Source organism: Cebidichthys violaceus, unplaced genomic scaffold (genome assembly GCF_023349555.1).
Source record: "Cebidichthys violaceus isolate CVI_PGR_0920_01 unplaced genomic scaffold, fCebVio1.0.p SCAF_10, whole genome shotgun sequence".
In the NCBI taxonomy this organism is placed as follows: domain Eukaryota; kingdom Metazoa; phylum Chordata; class Actinopteri; order Perciformes; family Stichaeidae; genus Cebidichthys; species Cebidichthys violaceus.
In genome coordinates this window covers 5005168-5023055 of record NW_027176263.1, presented here as the reverse complement: position 1 = coordinate 5023055, position 17888 = coordinate 5005168, and the positions used below count along the sequence as shown (strand labels likewise).

Genomic DNA, 17888 nt, shown 5'->3' with positions numbered 1-17888 from the left:
CTGCTGCTGCTGCCTGTGTGAGCACAGCGGGCTGTGTAACCTACTGTGTGAGCGCCATCTACAGAGCGATGCTGCACACAGGCGGTGAGTGCATGATGATTATGATGATGATGATGATGATGATGATGATGATGATGGTGGCCTACTGACTGACTCTTCCCTCTGCAGACTGCGAGCTCACCTTGTGCACATCCTGTCTGACCACACACGGATAACTGCAGTCATGGTGGACAAGAGGCACAGCAGCTTTTTAGTCACTGAAAATTGGTTTTGCATCGTTATACTGAACGCACAACATGGAAAGACTTCTTTGTTAAAGAGCGTTGTTCTGGTTGATTTAAGAACAGGAAGCTAACAAAATAATGCAATGAGAGGCTGCTGTAAAAACACAACGTTTTCCAACATAAAAGAGAATTTATTACAAAAATGTAATATTTGCAAAAGATAACTTAACTGTGGTATTTGAGATTTTACCCAGAGGCTAAGTGGGTTACTGGGCCGCCAGTTGAAGGATTAGTTCAATGATATTGTTATTTAAATAACAAGAAAAGGATAATAGAGAATCCATGGACTAAGATTGTTTTAAATATCTTGAATTAGGCTCATCAGTATCACTTTAAAAAATAACAAACAAAAGCATTCCCATGTGAGTCCCAGTCTCATCATGTGTTTATATTGGGAGTCCTTCACATGAAAACATTTGAGAAGCGTCGCTTCTAAACAACATACACATGCCTGACAGTGCTTTGCCTCTCTTCTACCCTCTGCCTTTAATTTCCTTAATTCTTCACCCCAAAGTCTCATCATTTCCCATTTCGTCTACCTCCCCTTCCTGGCTGTCGGATGCAGGGACCTCCTCATTTGAGCTGCAGGTTTTTACGTGGGCGAATCACAAAGTGTTGGAATCTATTGCCTTTGTCTGACAAGTCATCCATCTCTATGCGAGGGGATCTGTGGGATGGAGGTAGAGGAGGGGGGGGGGGGGGGGGGTGATCTGTGGGACTGCAGCTTTTAGAAACAGACACACAAGGAGAGGGGTTTCATTCTCAGCCCAAAGCTTCGCTCAGGCACAGCCCATTCCGGAGGAGAGGGGGACACACTGCTCTGTACTTCGCCGTGTCCATGTTGTTGTCATCTCCGCCCCTATCTGATTAAACCACAGCCCGCCTTGCCTGCGCTCCACGCCGTCAGAGGAGAAGGATTCTTTTTCGGCCATAGCTTCCTCAGCCGGACCCGTGGAGACTTCAGCTACTCTTTTTCGTTTTCCTCATGATGTCCTATAAACGCAAACAGTGACCCGGTTTGAGTCAATGTTGCCGCGACTGGTGCGCTCTGCACACGCCTGGGTCATGCTCTGCACCTGACCGCCCTTCTGCGAGACTTTTGAGTTTAGACTTGAGCAGGAGGAAAAACTTAGCATCGCCACGAGAAGTTGTCCACCGCTGCGGACTCTTCGCACACGGACTGTTGTAAACGCCAAATTATAAATTCTTGCTTTTTTTTTTTTTTACCTCTTTAAAGCTGCACCACAGAGGCGAAACGGCGACCTCAGTCGATTACCTTTCTTTCCTTTGCTATCCAATGGATATTCACTGCAAAGCGGACCCCTTCTCGGCGATGCACCGTGAGTATACTGAATTAGTTTACAGACAGCAACATTTCTGTGTTGTGAGTTTAATTCCTGCACATATTAGTTCGAAGTTGTTTTCAATGACTGCGGTCTAGTTTACACAGATAACATGCAGTTAGAAATGTTTTAAGATGCTTTATAGCCAATAGGCCTATATCTTTTTTTCTTTTCTTTACATTGTCAGTCCATTTGGCAACGTTTTATTACTATACTGAAGATGAACACAGCTCTCAAATATTGAACATGTTAGTATCATAAGTCATTTTCCAAAACCTTTAAAACATTGGCAACTTTTGCAACAAGAGTTATTTAAAAATAGATTTATTGACGCCTACTTAAAGTTTGGTAATAAATTATGGAATACGGTGCAGGGAAAAGTGTTTTCAAACATGTCTGGCTTATTTTAAGAGCACGTGGGTCACTGAATATTTTTTTTTTTGTTGAATCAAAAGGACGAAATGTGAGCCGGTTTGAGCTACATTCACTTTAAAGTGACATAATAGAAACTCCTCAATTTAAATACAAAGCTTTTATTACCTGTGAAATTACAGTTAGGCGTCTTTACAACAAGGGGACGTTGTGTGTAAATGGATGTAAACGTGTCACTCTATTTATATCTTACTCTAGATTTAGGTGGTTAAGAATAAAACTAACGCAGTTGTTGGTTAATTTTCTTCATGTTTTCTACTCCATACGATAGGGGTAAAGAAGACCCGGGCTGCTGTAAATTATTCATTACTCCTCATTCGCACCATCCGCGTTTGTAATATGAGTTATCAAAGCTCATTTTAATTATTTACAATAATTGTGCGAGGTAAATTAAACAGGTTGAAACACAATATCTGCGACATGTGTTAGGCTGCAGTGGAGGAGGTGCTCTTGGAAAATATTGCCTATTGCCAACGTACAGGGAGAGAGGAGTTTTATTTTTTATTTTAGTGCTATCAAAAGAGCCAGTGAGGTATATCTTATGTATTATGTAATTATAAATGTTGTTTGTTTCATTTCATATTTTGTGTAATATGTGTAAGTGAATGTAGTTGAATTTGACTCTCTCTCAGTTTCTACCATTATTATTATTATTATTATTATTGTTATTATTATTATTACTGTTACTATTTTTTCTTTTATTATTATAGTTGTTGTTACTGTTAGTATTATTTAAAATCCCACTATTGTGTACAGATTTCATGCACAAACAAAGACTATTGGCCAAAATTAAAATGTGCATGCGTGTATGTGTGTGTGTGTGTGTGTGTGTGTGTGTGTGTGTGTGTGTGTGTGTGTGTGTGTGTGTGTGTACATGTCCATTATACTGTATGTGTGTATGGTAATATGTTTTATAATTTTAGACAAAAAAATAACTAAATGAAACATCCCAGAAAAATAAAAGAAACCAAAATGAATCCACATGAAGAGAGACCGTGTCTTCTGCAGGTATGTAATGTTATGCTCCCCTGTGCTGCTGTTGTGTCCCACGCAGGGCACGGCGGTGTGAACCAGCTCGGCGGGGTGTTTGTGAACGGCAGACCCCTCCCGGACGTGGTGAGGCAGCGGATCGTGGAGCTGGCCCACCAGGGCGTGCGTCCCTGCGACATATCCAGACAGCTACGGGTCAGTCACGGCTGTGTCAGCAAAATCCTCGGCAGGTAAAAGGGGGGATCCGCGACCAACAGAGCCCTATGTGTGTCAAACATCAATCTTCTATAGCTCGTATATGCGCACCAAGCTCTATTTCAGCCTCAGCCATCGGTTATATAGGCAGGTCATTTTTTTTTCTTCCTTTATCTTTTTTTTTTGCTTGAACACAGCAGTTCTGCGTCCGATATTTTCTATCCATCACCTGCAGCCTTGCAAGAGAAAAGCATCATAATCATGAAATACATTTTCGGAGGAAAGTTTACAGCTAAGCATTGGGGATAAAAAATATCTGAGAGGACTGTGAGGCTGTATTAATGTTATAGGAGACTGGAGGTGATTACGTGTATAAAGTAGCTCGAGGTAACTTAAAAAGTCTACATACACGAATTTGAGTATAAAAAAACACAATCTACGGCCATTATAAACTCACATTTGAGTATCATAATCTTTTAGAAAAATACCATAAATACACACTTTACGTTCCTATATTTTCCATCAGTGTAACTTTAAACTTGATAAATTAGATCTACGTCGTTTTTTACTTCAGAGCACAAATGCTGTGAGATAATATTTTGAAATATATTTTTTTCAGCTATCAGAAGGCATTTCAGAGGTATTTCATTTCACACACACTGAATGTTTGTCACCAACATTTACCAATAGGTCATGGTGGCATGTCGTGCATGCTACTGTATAGCTCATGGAGACTGGAAATGAGGTCCAAACTGTGCTTTTACAGCTAAACTGTCCTTTGTTCTGTCCGTCTCACTGCTTATATTGTGTGATTTTAATTACACTGCTTTTTGTTGAAAAAATCCGCTCTGTTCACCTTCCAGCTGACACTCCATTAGGCCCATATAACAGCACCTTTCCACACCAATTATTAGATTAAAGCCGCCATCATATTTCTAGGTATTTATTTGCCCTATGTAACAGAAGGTCGGCGGACATTTATTTACACACAAACGATATTTAAGCCACCTTTCCCATCAATCAGACTGGATTGTTGAATTAAGGAGGGATCCATTCAGGAACGCTCACTCTGTCCCCATGCAGGTACTATGAAACCGGCAGTATTAAACCCGGAGTCATTGGTGGCTCCAAACCAAAGGTTGCAACTCCGAAAGTGGTGGATAAAATTGCTGACTATAAGCGCCAGAATCCAACCATGTTCGCTTGGGAGATAAGGGACCGACTACTGGCTGAGGGCGTCTGCGACAACGACACAGTCCCCAGCGTTTCGTCCATCAACAGGTAGGTGGAAATAACAGATTTCTTTTTTGTTTAATCATTAAAAGCATGCCGAAACGCATCATTTCTCTCTGAAATGCTTTCCAAATGTGTGCATGCGAAAATGTCTGAGTGAGCCAAATACTAAAATAAAATAAAATGAGAAATTGGATAAATAATCTCTGAAATGAGCAGATAGCTATTACGAGACTGAACTATATAGTCAGTCTTAGCCGAGTCTATCCGGGTGGTCTCACAAGTGCAATTCAATCTCCGGTGCGGCCCTCTACAACACAGCCAGCGCGGGAGCTGAGGCTGGGGCCACGAAGAATCACATCTGTCTCGATAAAAACCGATCAATACCGCGTAACCAGATCCAGAGGCGGGAGGAAATACCCAACAAAGTCGTTCAATACGCGGACCACACTGCGACAGAGGCGGCAGCAGCCTCTGTATTGCCAACCAATTGCTCTGTTTTTCAACACCGAGGTGAATGTGGAGCGACAACACATCACACATTTAGGCGTATAGTGGTTGGACAATTCTAAATGATTCCGATTTTAATTGCATTGCACTGTTCTAATAATAATTATAATAACAAGTATCACGAGTATTATTAGAGTATAAGAAGAATGAATCTAGACATGTATAGATAAACCCCCGTCCTAAAACAGTGTTGATCTGTGGGTAAATGGACTATAAAAGAGTTTCTGTTCCACTGAAGCAGCTAAAGCAGCAGACACCCTACACCTTCGCCTTTCCACATGAAGCGGGACAGCGTGGACAAAGTATCTTTAGACAGAGGACGCTGGTGAAAAGATCCAGTGCATGTGTGCAAAGTGAAAAAAGCCCAGAGCCTGCGAGTGATGAACTTTGGTTAGGAGGCACTGTTCCAGAGAGCTGGTCATCGGCATTACATTTTAATGAGCTGAATAGAGTCTCATAGCATATCCAGCTAAATGCAGGAGATGGATGGATCTTTATGAAACATTTAAAAAAAGAAGAGAAAGACATAAAATCAGGCTGTTATGGAAATCATGGTTTCAACAGGTCTTTTGGTGCCTTTCACCTGTTGTTCCTAAAACCAAAAGAAAATGTATTTTAGGGTGTGCGTAGAGGAAATGTTTAATGTTTTACAATTAAAAAACATTTCTGACCATCTGCTGGGTTTGAGCTGTGTGCAACAGCACTATTAGGAGAAATGTTTATCTTTGAAACTAAGTTAGCCTGCACATTAATAATTAACATCAGGGCTTGTGGCAATGCACAAAACTGCATTTTAAATTCTTAAAACATTGCCTCAGAAATCCAAACATAACAAGCAGCAGGTTTCGCTCTTGAATTGTATTAACCCAACATGTATATTAGCATTGAAGAAAGGGTAATTGATATTTATTTTACATCATATAAAAAAAAGTATTTAAAAATGTTTCTAAAATCTAACCTTAACTCAAGGAATAGTAAACCATAATTTTCAGGCTCTTTTTTAATGTCTACGGTTGTTTTTGATTGTCACTGTTGCTGTTGAAGGAGGATTGGTAAAGATAAGGAGTAGAAAGAAAGTGAGGAAGAGAAGCACATGAGGGAGGCAGGGGGAGAGAAAGGCACAGTGGACCCCTGGTGGTCTCTGTGGTTAAGGGGCTGACCTCTGCTCTGTTGACTTAAGAGGATGTCCTGGCTTTAAACACATTTTTCCTGCATGAATTATTAAAGATTACACAGAGGCTGGGTTGCACTTTGTTTTGTTGCCGCAGAGAGGCAACATGCCCAGTGGACACAAGCGTACCTATAAGGTCCTAAGCGACTTTCAATCATATTGATCCACAATTTAATCTTTCTTTGGGATTTTTTTGATTTGATTTTACAACACCCAAACACCAAAGTCGTTAATTCACCCATCCAAATTGCTTATTCAATATCAACAACATAGACTTGAAACAAAGTCCTTGAATTTATGAGGCTCCCTTGAGTCATGAGGTCAGATAACTGTTGTGGTGAGATGTTAGAAATTCAAATAAAATATTGATGTGTGTTTTCTGAAGGAGGCTGCTAGCCTTTGTTGCCCTGCCTGAAGGAGAGAGTAGGACACATGAGATAGTGAGGGGAATGAAAAGAGTCTGATGTACATTTTTGCCCCCGAGGAAGTTAACCCCATAGCTGCCTGATTCAGAATTGATAGCTCATTGCTGGATGCTGCATGTGAATGTCGCTCGCCTCATCTGCAGTCTGTAAAAGTCTGTTTTTGTCACACCTCTCGAGTGAGAGGGCTTCCATGTGGGATTTCTGTCAGTGCACAACACTGCCTGTTATTCAATGATCTTGCCTTCATCTGTCAATCAAAAGATTACCATATGGTTTAATGTAATGCGATCATGTCCCATAAGAGCTAAAGCTGATCTTGTGAATATCCCTCTGTACCTTTACAACAATACTCAATTTTACAAATGTCAAAATTGTTTTTTAAAAATTTCAGATTATTGTGACAATTTATTTTTTTACTTATGTATTTCAGAGTGCACCACAGATTAAAATACATCGTCTGTGGCAGTGGTCTCGGGCTGGGCCAATAAGACACTATTGCTTTCCTGTCACATATAATTTATAGATCACCATTTGCATTTGCTGTTCCTCTCCACCATTTGTCGTCAACTTTTCTATCCCGGAGTCCCAATCAATAGGCTCTGATCCTCAGTGAGCCTGGAGGATTCCTGTGTGCTACACTGAGCAGCAAAAAGACCAAAAACTACAACAGACACCGGAGAGGTGACAGAGAATACAGGGGGATAAAGAAATTAAATGGAGAAGAGTGAAGATAGAAAGAAGGAAAGCCAAAGATGAGGAGTTTGAAAGACAGGCATTGTAAAGTACAGTAAAACGGAGAGCACATTGGACAGTGGAGTAGAAATGAGAAAAGAGGATGAGGTTGGGAGAGAGCGGAGTGAAAGATCAGGTTTGAGCGATGGAGAGAGAACAGGGAGAGCGAGGAGAAAAGAGAGAGTGGGGAGCAGAGGAGGGAGATTATTAGAGTTGGCCAGGTAGAGCCAGTGAAGCTGATCATTGAGGTGAATTGATGTGATTTCATGCTTTGTTTGCAAGATCATTCAGACCAAAGTGCAATGAAGACTTTCCCGCCACATCACATCTTACTGGTATGGGGACTTTATCATATTTCTAACCTCAGAATCCAGCTAGATTGAATCCACAATCTCAGGGGGCAGCCCCCATTCAGCCTCACACAGGAGAGGAGAGATTGCCCCTAAAGCCCTGAGATTGGCTATTTGTGACAGGGGCCCGAATATGAGGATACAAGCGCCCCCAAACGATGGCGCACTTGTACATGCACGGGCGTAAGTGGACGTGATGTGCCTTGTTTGAGTGTCCCAGGGCGGGCGGGCTGGTGTGAAATCTCCATGCTCTGGAAGCAGTATTGATTGATCCGTGTCTGTTGTTCACTTTACCAGGATTATCCGCACCAAAGTCCAGCAGCAATTCCACCCGTCCCCTGACGGATCTGTTACGCCTCTGTCCACGCCCGGCCACACCATAGGTAAGCGCAATTGAAGCTACGCACAGACATCGGGGCTGCTGAAACAGGAGGAAAACACCTAAACCTGAACACATACAAGCATTTTCAAATACACACGCACTGGAATAAACACATAAATGAGACACATGCGTACAGTACAAACACTAACTCAGTTTTCTCTGTCAGTGCCCAGCACAGCCTCGCCCCCTGTGTCCAGCGCCTCCAACGATCCCGTAGGATCCTACTCCATCAACGGCATTCTGGGTATCCCCCGCTCCAACGGCGAGAAAAGGAAACGAGACGATGGTAAGGGAGACACATAAGATCCCTTTGTTTTCTATCCTTTTAATTCTCTCCATCACTCGTCTCCTACTTTTTTTCCCCTCTTGTGTGTGAAGAAGATGGCATTTATGACAGCGCTGCAGCCAAGTGTGTTTCTATGTGCTGTCTCCAGTGACTTGTTATGTTGTATATCAGGCAGGGCGAGTGTTGAGAGAGTGTTGTGATTCAATCAGCTTTTTGATGCCCTGCGTTTTACCATACGCCTACAGAGCTGCATCTCAATTTTATACCATGTTCAGACGTACTGTAGATATCCCATATAGCGGTAATACAACTCTAATCCTCCTTGGCCTCGATACTATCAGTTAAATACCAGTCATTTAATATCCTGCACTATAAAGATACATTCTTTACTAAAATATATTTTATTCTGAATAGCAGTAAAACATTCAATCATAAATAATTTTTTTAAGACAGTTTACTGGTGTATAGGGCAAGGAAATAGCCCTAGATATGCTCCAAGATTAAGTGGAAGCCTATCCGGTCTAATCCAGAATTTCTCATTCCTAGGCAAGGCAAGAGAGTGGACACACACTGCCTGAGGGCTAATAGATTATCGGTTTTGCAAACAATTGGCTTTTTTAATGCCTATGAATTAACATGTCCCCGGTGGAGGCCTGAACAGGTGTAGGAACAGACCGGTGGAGGCAGGGAGGGGGCTGCATGTGTGCCTGTGTGTGTGTGTGTGTGTGTGTGTGTGTGTGTGTGTGTGTGTGTGTGTGTGTGTGTGTGTGTGTGTGTGTGTGCGCACATGTGATTTTGTTGTGCTGCTTTGAGGTGGTTGATGGAATGAAATGGTTGAAAATGATCTCAAAGAGCACTCATCAAAACAGGCCACTTCCTTCTTTTATGTTTCCGTCTCTTTAGTTCTCTGGACTGGCAACCACATGGATGGAAGGAAAATAGGACATTGTAAGTTGGACAACCTTCTCTTTTACTTTCCTCTCAATTACTGTTTCTGCTCTTCCAGGGTTTGAGTTTGTGGGGACGAGGCGGGGAAGATTTTTCCAATAAATAATCTTCTGAGAAATTAAAATGAATTAAGCTAAAGTAACTGTGGAAAATCCTATTTTCCATGTAATTGCATGCAGGTCAATATACAGAAATGTACAGTGTTGCTAATTTAATATTTGTATCAGGTAAAGATAGCTGTGGATTTCAAACAGCAAGATGCAGTTTATTGTAAACTTATTTTATTAATATTTAATAATTCTAAAATTAGCATTTTGCCTTAATTTGGACTGTTATGTCAGGAGACCCACTTGTGATTAATTATTCATGGCCATTTTCAATTGTCCACATTTTTAAGATTATTGCAGCATTGTTGTTATTTTAACAAAACAAAACTGCAGGCAGACCACCTACCTGAGCTAGCAAAGACTATACGTCACAGCAGAAAGTTACCTGCAGCAATGTTACCAAGTCAAATTAATCTAATTAATACATACATATATAGTACATATATAACTGGGTAAATAGATAAGTAAGTTAATTAATACATTAAAAACAAGTGGAGACCTAGTGGAAGACTTTATATGTTCTACAAATGACTCACTGGACAGTGTTGCATGTCTGTAAACCAATCAAAGATTTTAAGCGTCACATGTTTGTGCCTACATTGTGATACTTTGACCGAAATTAACATGAAGCAAAGCATTGCACAGTTCTTGTACTGCTGGTGATGTGATGATGGTGGTGGCCTTTAATCCCAATGTGGCTGAAGTCAGCGGTTGCCCTTTGAGGAAGAAAAAGGTCCCCATTACTGGAGGGCTGTAGAGATAATGTAGTGTGACACGCGTTATGTACACCGGGTCCTCGTAAGACGAGCTTCAGGGACATAGGTGCCATAAGAGCCATTAATCTGTCCTCGTCATGTGTTATTGCAAATTAAAAGTAGCATGTAGCGTTGGACGGCTTCGAGTGAAGATGGGAGGAGGTAAAAGAGAGATAAAGGAGCAGCAGAATGTAAGGGAAAAAAGTGGTTTTATGACGGGAGGAGGGAATAAGGAGGTCGTGGTGGCCTCAATGAGAGTTGAGCAAGAATTTGTTTCAGGATTTGTACGTGTATGCATCTACAGTATACACACCTGTGCACGGAAATGTGTGTCTGTTAAGTGTGGCTTCAGATGCTCCTCACACGGTGAACATAGTGACATTTAAAAGAATTTGCAATTCTGCAGAGAAAAGCTATTAATTCACAAATTAACATCTCCCCTCTCCCTCCCTCCCCCCTCCCTCTATCTTGGATGTGCAAGCTATCGAAAAGACAAAAGAAATAGCCTTAAGGGGGGAAAAGAGAGAGTCTCAGCCCTATCTGTGGAGAGATTGGTTTGCATGTCTGCAAGCAGCGATACCAATTATGCCAGTGCTGGGAGAATGCGTCTCAATGTGCCCCCTCCTTTGCCCCCCCCCCCCCCCCCCCCTCCTCCTCCCACCACCACCATCACCACCACCACCACCCCCCACCCCCGAATCTATCCATAGCCAGATTTATTTGTGTATCTCATTACAGGAAATGGAATGTTGTTCCTGCCAAATGCATTAATAGTGAAGAGGGGAAATTAGCCTGTTGTACAGCATGCTCTCACTCAGTCACTTAAACCTATGGTAGAAGTGGAAGCCAAGAAAAGACAGAGAGGATTGGGTGACAACTGCAGTGTGATTGTCAAATGTGTATTAAAGAGCACGGAGTCCATGAACTCATTCATAAAAAGTTTGGGCCTTACAGTTGTTTCTTGAAGATGATTTTGAACTCATTATTATGTGAGACACACCTGCTCTGATTCATTCTCTTTTGAAAAGAAATGCTGTTTTTAATAGTGCTGCAGCTTTATGGAAATTCATTGCTTTCCTCGTCTTAGCACACAATGACAGGTTAATGCTGACCTTGCTGTTGTATGCTGTGCGCAGGTTGATGTGACCTAAGTGTATGTTTCTCTGTGTCCTGGATGGAGCCCAGTGGAGCTCTGGGGAGGACAGGCAGTAGGGAGCTACAGTGATAAATTAGATGGAGAAAGCAAAGGTCATAACTTGTGATTGTAGCGTGGGTGTGGGATGAGTGTAGAAGGAGCTGATGAGTGTGTGAGCGGGGAGAAAAAATATGGCATAGCAGGTTGTTCATTCATGACATGAAAGAACGATCGCACGCAGCAGCCAGAGTCATATCCTCCTTGTTCAATAGCTTGAGGAAAAATGAATACAGTTGCTGTTTTGGTTTGTTCAAATTTTATATTTGGCCTTTTTGGAGATTGTCCGGTGTGTATCTTTTAACACATATGACCCATTTGTCGAGTATGAATGAGTTAGTATATGGATTTGAACCCGGGCCTACACTGGTTGGCTAGTCAAGCCAGTCCATGACAATGAGTCAATAGAGGATCACTTTAGAAAATAAATGCATCCAGAGCGAGGCAGAAATAAATGGAATCATGAGCACCATGATGGCCCTGATGGGGTGAGTATGAGAGAGAAAAGCCCAGGTTTGAGAGGGGCCACAGAGCGTAACATAGAGACAAGAAGCTGTTAGGGCCCCGACAGTAGGAGGACACAAAAGGGTCCACACTGCATTTCTCCCCCTCCTCCTTCTCTGCTCTATCTCTGTCGTTCTTTCTCTTCAGCATTACATTTCTCCTCGTATCATCCCCCTCTTCTTTCGAAGTCTTACGAGTTTGTATTCGGCAACACGGCTGCGTGAAAGCCCACGTACAGTTGTAAACAATATACAATGAGATCCGTCACAAAAAATATAAGGAGAGTGTATTCACTCAATGGAGAGGAATCATGTCGGAGAAAAGTCAATTACGGGCAGCGATGCCGAGAATTAATGGAGCGATGCATTACTCAGCTTGAGGAGGGAGAAAAGGCAAGAGAAAAGAGGGGATACGTTAATTGCATTTCCACAAATACTCGCCACACAGGGTGGCAACACTAAACGGCAGAGTGGTCCAGAAGAGGGTAGAGATGTAAGCAGAGGAGGACAAAGAAAAACAAGAGATGAGAATGGAGTCATACTAAAGAGGGAGACGGCAAAAACATCCTCATATTATGTCACTATTGTTCTAAATTACTTGTTTGTTTTTTTAAACAAGAGAGGAAATGGTATTTAAAGTGATTCAAATGCAAACCAAACAGTTATTTTGTTTTAATGAAATACATATTAATAGTTTCTTGTTTAAAGACTTATTTCAAGAATATATTGCAAAAGTCTCACAGCACTGGCATATTTTGATTTGATAAAATAGATTTTTTTCACGCAGTGAGCAAATATAACTAAACTTTCATTTGGCTGACAGTTTTGTCCACATTGACTCCGGACAGGTCAATTCTCTTGCTCAAGGACACTTTGACAGGAGAATGCAGGATGAAGTGCAACTCTCTCTACCAGATCATCTAGAGCCCCCTCTCTTTTTATTATTATATATTCACAAACTGCTTCTAAATAGTCATATAAGTTTATTTATTTATTTATGATAAACTTACTGCTTTGGCTTGGATCTGAGAATATAAATGAAAGTAAATAAAATAACTAGACTGCTTTAGAATACTATCGACGCAGACTGAGTGTTGGCAGTGAGTGCAAATATCATATAAGCATCACTGTGCCTGCTGACAGTCAGTACACTGGTTGGTGGTGCTAAATCGAATTAATAAAGCTCTTAAACACGCCACAACATAACAGGATCTTAACAGCCATGGCAGTGTTGCTGCCTCTCTCCCTCTCGCTCCCCCATCCCACCCACCTCTCTCCTTTCCGCTTCAGAGGTTTCATAAATATAGCTAGCTTACAGGGAAGGAGTGTTCACCCTCTGGGTATACCAGTTTGTTTGCGCTCTCTTCTTTTTTATTTTTTTCAAGCATAACTGCATTTTTTAAAAACATCAACAAATGATCCACAATTTGCGATAGCATCATTTCACCTATCAGCAGAAGACTTGCAGCCTCTGATCTAGGAAACCCTGTGTCATTGATTTACGGAGAGAGCCGGGCGATGTGTAGGAATTCATTTGCCTTTCAAACAAGCCCCCACCTCTAATCTCTGCTGAGTTATCTTATCAGAGGGACAGGGGAGATGAAAGAAGGACATAAAGTGCCACCAAGCCACCACAGGACGTTAACATCCCCCTTAGAGACAAAGCAAAACAGAACAGCTTTTGATACCATTGTGGTCCGTCTCACAGTCGCTACTGTCACTGGTTTAATGTAAGTGATTGTACAAATGACTGAAAGAGTATGAATGTGAATATTAGTGAGAAAAGGATTCGTTTAAATTACAGTATCGTTTAACAAGAATAGTTGCAGTTTCATGTCCATTGGTTGAGTTTGTCTTTGAGTTTTATACAAAGTCCACTTAAAATGTTTGAATTCATCATTATGAAAAATATAACTTGGACACGAGGTGCAACACAATCCGTCTATTTAAGCTGATCAGAGAAAGTATTTCCATGTAAGGACGTTGCTTTAGGGTTGATGTGTGAATGTCACCGAGTCTTGTTTTTATCTTGGTTTGTCTCCTAACACTTTGGTGTTAAAACGCAGAGAAGCAGTCAGCTGGTGCTGTGGGAGTGATAAGAGAATACCTGCTGAGACAACCAAAGGGGTTGAAGAAACACTGAGAAAATGAAGCCAGCCAATAAGACACACACACACACGCACGCACGCATGCACGCACACACACACACACACACACACACACACACACACACACACACACACACACACACACACACACACACACACACACACAATCTGACAGTTGGGCTTCACACTCCACTTGACTTGCTGACTGTCAAAGGATGAATCTGATTTATTGCAGCTATCTTATGATATATGTCAAACATGAACCTCTAATGGCGAATTCTAAAAATAATTGATTTAGTATTATTATTTCCATTTAAAGGCCAAATCAATAATTCTTTGACCATATACATTTGAAATATATTCACATACATAGTTGAAGAGTTAGAAAAGAAGAAAATTGTGTGTCTTAACTAAACATGATTAAAAATAAGACCTGTTTCACTCGAATTTCTGAACTGTTTCTGGATGCATGTTCGGCAATTGGGTTTTTAGTTTTGCTATTGAGGCTTTTGTTTACATTTAGATGACAGAAAGTGCACCAAAAAGTGTCCTATGAAGGGAATCTGTCCTTTTGCAGTCAGTTCAGAAGGCTTGATTAAGTGTGTGTGTGGGGGTGCTGAGTAGCATGCTCCTCCATAGTGAATGACAAACACTCTTGCTATTGATCGAGCTTGCCTCTTTTCTCAGACCAGCTGATACGAGGTAATTAATGACTCCATTTTCTTCTGTACCACAGACAACAATTGAGTTTCATACAGCAACACTAATGATGCAACCTCAACCCTTCACCCAAGGGAGCCTTTTATAGAAAAAAGAAAAGGAAAGCCTGCTATAATATTTGGTTAACGGATGGTAGGAGAAACACATGTGGCAGGAGGGAAAAAACCTGATTCTTCATAAATGTTACACAAAGCTAAAGTCAATATATTTTAGCAGAGAAACACACATATACACACACCCTCCCATCTACACGTACACACACACACCTCTATTCCATTCTCTCCATGGATCTATTTCTTGGTGCGAGTCAGGTTCATCCTCTGGCTTCAGCCATTGAAAAAAGGTCAAGCAGCCGAGCAGAATGGCAATAACGCCCCTGAAATGGTACCATCAGTGGAACATGATTGATCAATTGAATTCCATAGCACAGAAAAATGTGGGATTAAGTAGAGTATTATACGCACAATGAGTTGAGGCATGATGTTCATTCCAAGTTCATTTCGCCTCCCTCCTCTGCTGGCGGATCAGGCAATCAATAGCGGCCTTGCATATCATATATCACCGCTGGCTCGCCCAGGAGAGAACATAATCTGCTGCAAATTTAGAATGACAGATTTGTATGGGAGCTAAAGCCCTCATCCGCTGTTGGCGGCGGGGAGTAGGGAGGAAGGGAGGGTGGCGGGAGGCAGGCAGTGGAGTGGAGGTTCCTGGGATGCTGGCTGGAGGTTTTAGCTGCAGGTTTTTTTTCTTTCAGTGTGCAGGACTTGATGAGTGAGCAGAGGGAGAGCTACAGCGGCAGCAGCGGGCTCCCCAGCCAAGTTGATAGGGTCAGAGATCAGGAGAACGAGGGAAGCATAGGCTCATTTGTTTATATAGAGTGTGACCGAGTGAGGAAATGCATACGCTTGCCCCCGACGCCCCGTCCTCATTCGGCCCTGAGTGCCGTCCCCACTCCATTCTGTTTTCCAGAAGACAGGCAATATGTGGGGGATGGAGGGAGAGAAAGAGAGACAGAGAGAGGGAAGGGTAATATGTTCAGGAGGAAATAGTACAGTTAAATAATGGCCCTCCATTTCCCGCTGGCAGAATGAGAGGCTCTGTATGTAATCGCCAGCCCTACTTTCTCCTCCTGAAATACACGCTCTCCCTTACAAGTATATATTTGCACTGAAGGTAATCCATCAATTACCATAGACCTATCACATGATGACCGCGCTGATGGTGGCCACGAGGACAGGTGGGGGGGGGGGGGGGGGGGGGGGGGGGGGCAGCAGGGAGGGAGATAAAAAAAAAAGCAGGCATGTTGGTGGGTCTCTCTGAATTTACTACTGCTCCTCATGCTATCACTCTCATGTCATTGAGCTTTAAAAAAAAATCTTCTTATGCTTATCTCACATTGCTAGCCTGCTAGAATAATATTGGGTAGAAAAGACTGGAGCTACGCCCTGATGCAGAATGTTGTCTCCTTGCCTTCCTCCTCTCCGTCTTTCTCTAGATGGCTCTGATGGCTCAGGTCCGGGCAGCGACTCTCAGGGCAGTGTGGAGAGTTTAAGGAAGCACCTGCGAGCAGACGCCTTCACCCAGCAGCAGCTGGAGGCCCTGGACCGTGTGTTTGAACGTCCATCTTACCCTGATGTCTTCCCCACTTCAGAACACATCAAACCTGAACAGGTTCGCCACATAGATTTCTATCTATATATTGAAATGTACAGCCCTGCACTGGCATCCCGGTTTCTTTCTTTCTGTCTGTCTTTAAGTAAAACACATCACATTGATTTTTAACATTATATAGAGAATAATCTGGTACACATACTGACAAAGGGGACAAAAATCTCTGTGTAACTTCTTGCTCCAAGGCTCCTACAAGCCTACTGTTTCAGCGGATAACCTTTATTAAACTGTTAAACAACAAGACACTATTATATTTTGCATTGGAACTCTATGTGGGTGCCCATGCAGCCTTAGCAGTGCCCTAATTGAGTTCATTTTCATCTCTATGCGATCGCGGGGAATTACAGCGGCGATAAATCAGAGGGACAGCCCCTCAGCCTGCTATACAGCCCCTAATGCAGCTAATTACCAAAGTGATTTCTACGGCAAGATCAATACCAAAACGAATTGGAAATGACTTGCAATCACAAAGAGTGGAGGAGAAGGTATTAAAAAGGCGAGAGGAAGGTGGAGGAGGGGGGGAGAAAAACGGCATCAGAATGGTCCAGAAAAATCAGTTTTAATTTAATGTAATATTAATCAGGCTGCTTTCCACTCTTTCTGTGCACCTCCATTTTTCTCCCTGTTTCCAACACCCCCTCCTTTTCTTAAACTGGTGAAAAGGTGGGATATTAGGCTATTAAGGGCTTGTCTGGTGTCTGCATCAGGGCATTAAAAAGCCATTTTGAAGAGGCCAGGCTGAATAGGCCTCATCCCTCCCACACTTCTGGCAGCCATGTGGTCAGGTCATTCAGGCCTCTCTGTGCTTGCCACTCGCCCTCCGCCCAGCCCTGCCCAGCCCTGCCCACAGCCCATCTGCATGACAAAATGGCTCTTGTGCTGCTGAGGCCCAGCGGAATAGAGAGGAACATCCAGCCTAGTGCCAGGGAACAGTTGTAAGCAGACAATTAGAGTTTATCTGGGATAGAGGCAGACAAGACTGGGGTCACCAGCTCGCCCCTGTGGGACCCCGTCCCATTGAGACAAACAGATGCACACGCACACACACACTCGCAGACGCAAATGTGTGCACACACACTTATCCTTACAAAGAAGAGGAGTCAGGTCAGGAAGTGTCATCTCATTGACAAACAGGATTCATCACAGCTGCTATAGCAGAGTCTTAACCTGTGATAAATACTTGGTGGAGTCTAGTCGGTGGTTGATCTTTACATGAAGTTTTTGGTGTTGTAAAAATGTGTTGAACAAAAAAATTGTAAACCATGAAAGATGGCTGCACAGTATACATTTTATCACAGCTGAAGAGATATGAAATAAAAATCTCCAATATAAAGTAAAATATACTAATAAAACTATGAAAGGCGTAAAAAACAATACCCACTATTTTATCATGTTATTAACCCAGTTTTATGTGTTCATCCCAGAGGCAAAGCACAAAGGTTGATTTTTGAGGTTGTACGCCCCTTTAAAAAACCACACCACATGTCTCTCCTGTAACAAAGCCCTGAATGTCTCCTCCCTTGACTGGTCACAGGGATGACTGCAGTGGAG

The 17888-nt window shown here is 42.3% G+C and overlaps 1 protein-coding gene across 2 annotated transcripts in view; it reads left to right on the top strand.

Moving 5' to 3' along the window:
• Positions 1-1085: 1085 nt before the first annotated feature.
• The window catches only part of pax2a (paired box 2a), a 29145-nt gene continuing 12342 nt past the window's right edge, over positions 1086-17888 (top strand). For both annotated transcript variants that reach the window (XM_068721831.1, XM_068721823.1), the window contains exons 1-7: positions 1086-1624; positions 3114-3279; positions 4328-4525; positions 7963-8048; positions 8214-8333; positions 9237-9281; positions 16162-16337. In XM_068721831.1, coding sequence (XP_068577932.1) covers positions 1582-1624; positions 3114-3279; positions 4328-4525; positions 7963-8048; positions 8214-8333; positions 9237-9281; positions 16162-16337 — 834 coding nt within the window. In that variant the 5' untranslated portion in view covers positions 1086-1581. The remainder of the gene's footprint in view (positions 1625-3113; positions 3280-4327; positions 4526-7962; positions 8049-8213; positions 8334-9236; positions 9282-16161; positions 16338-17888) is intronic.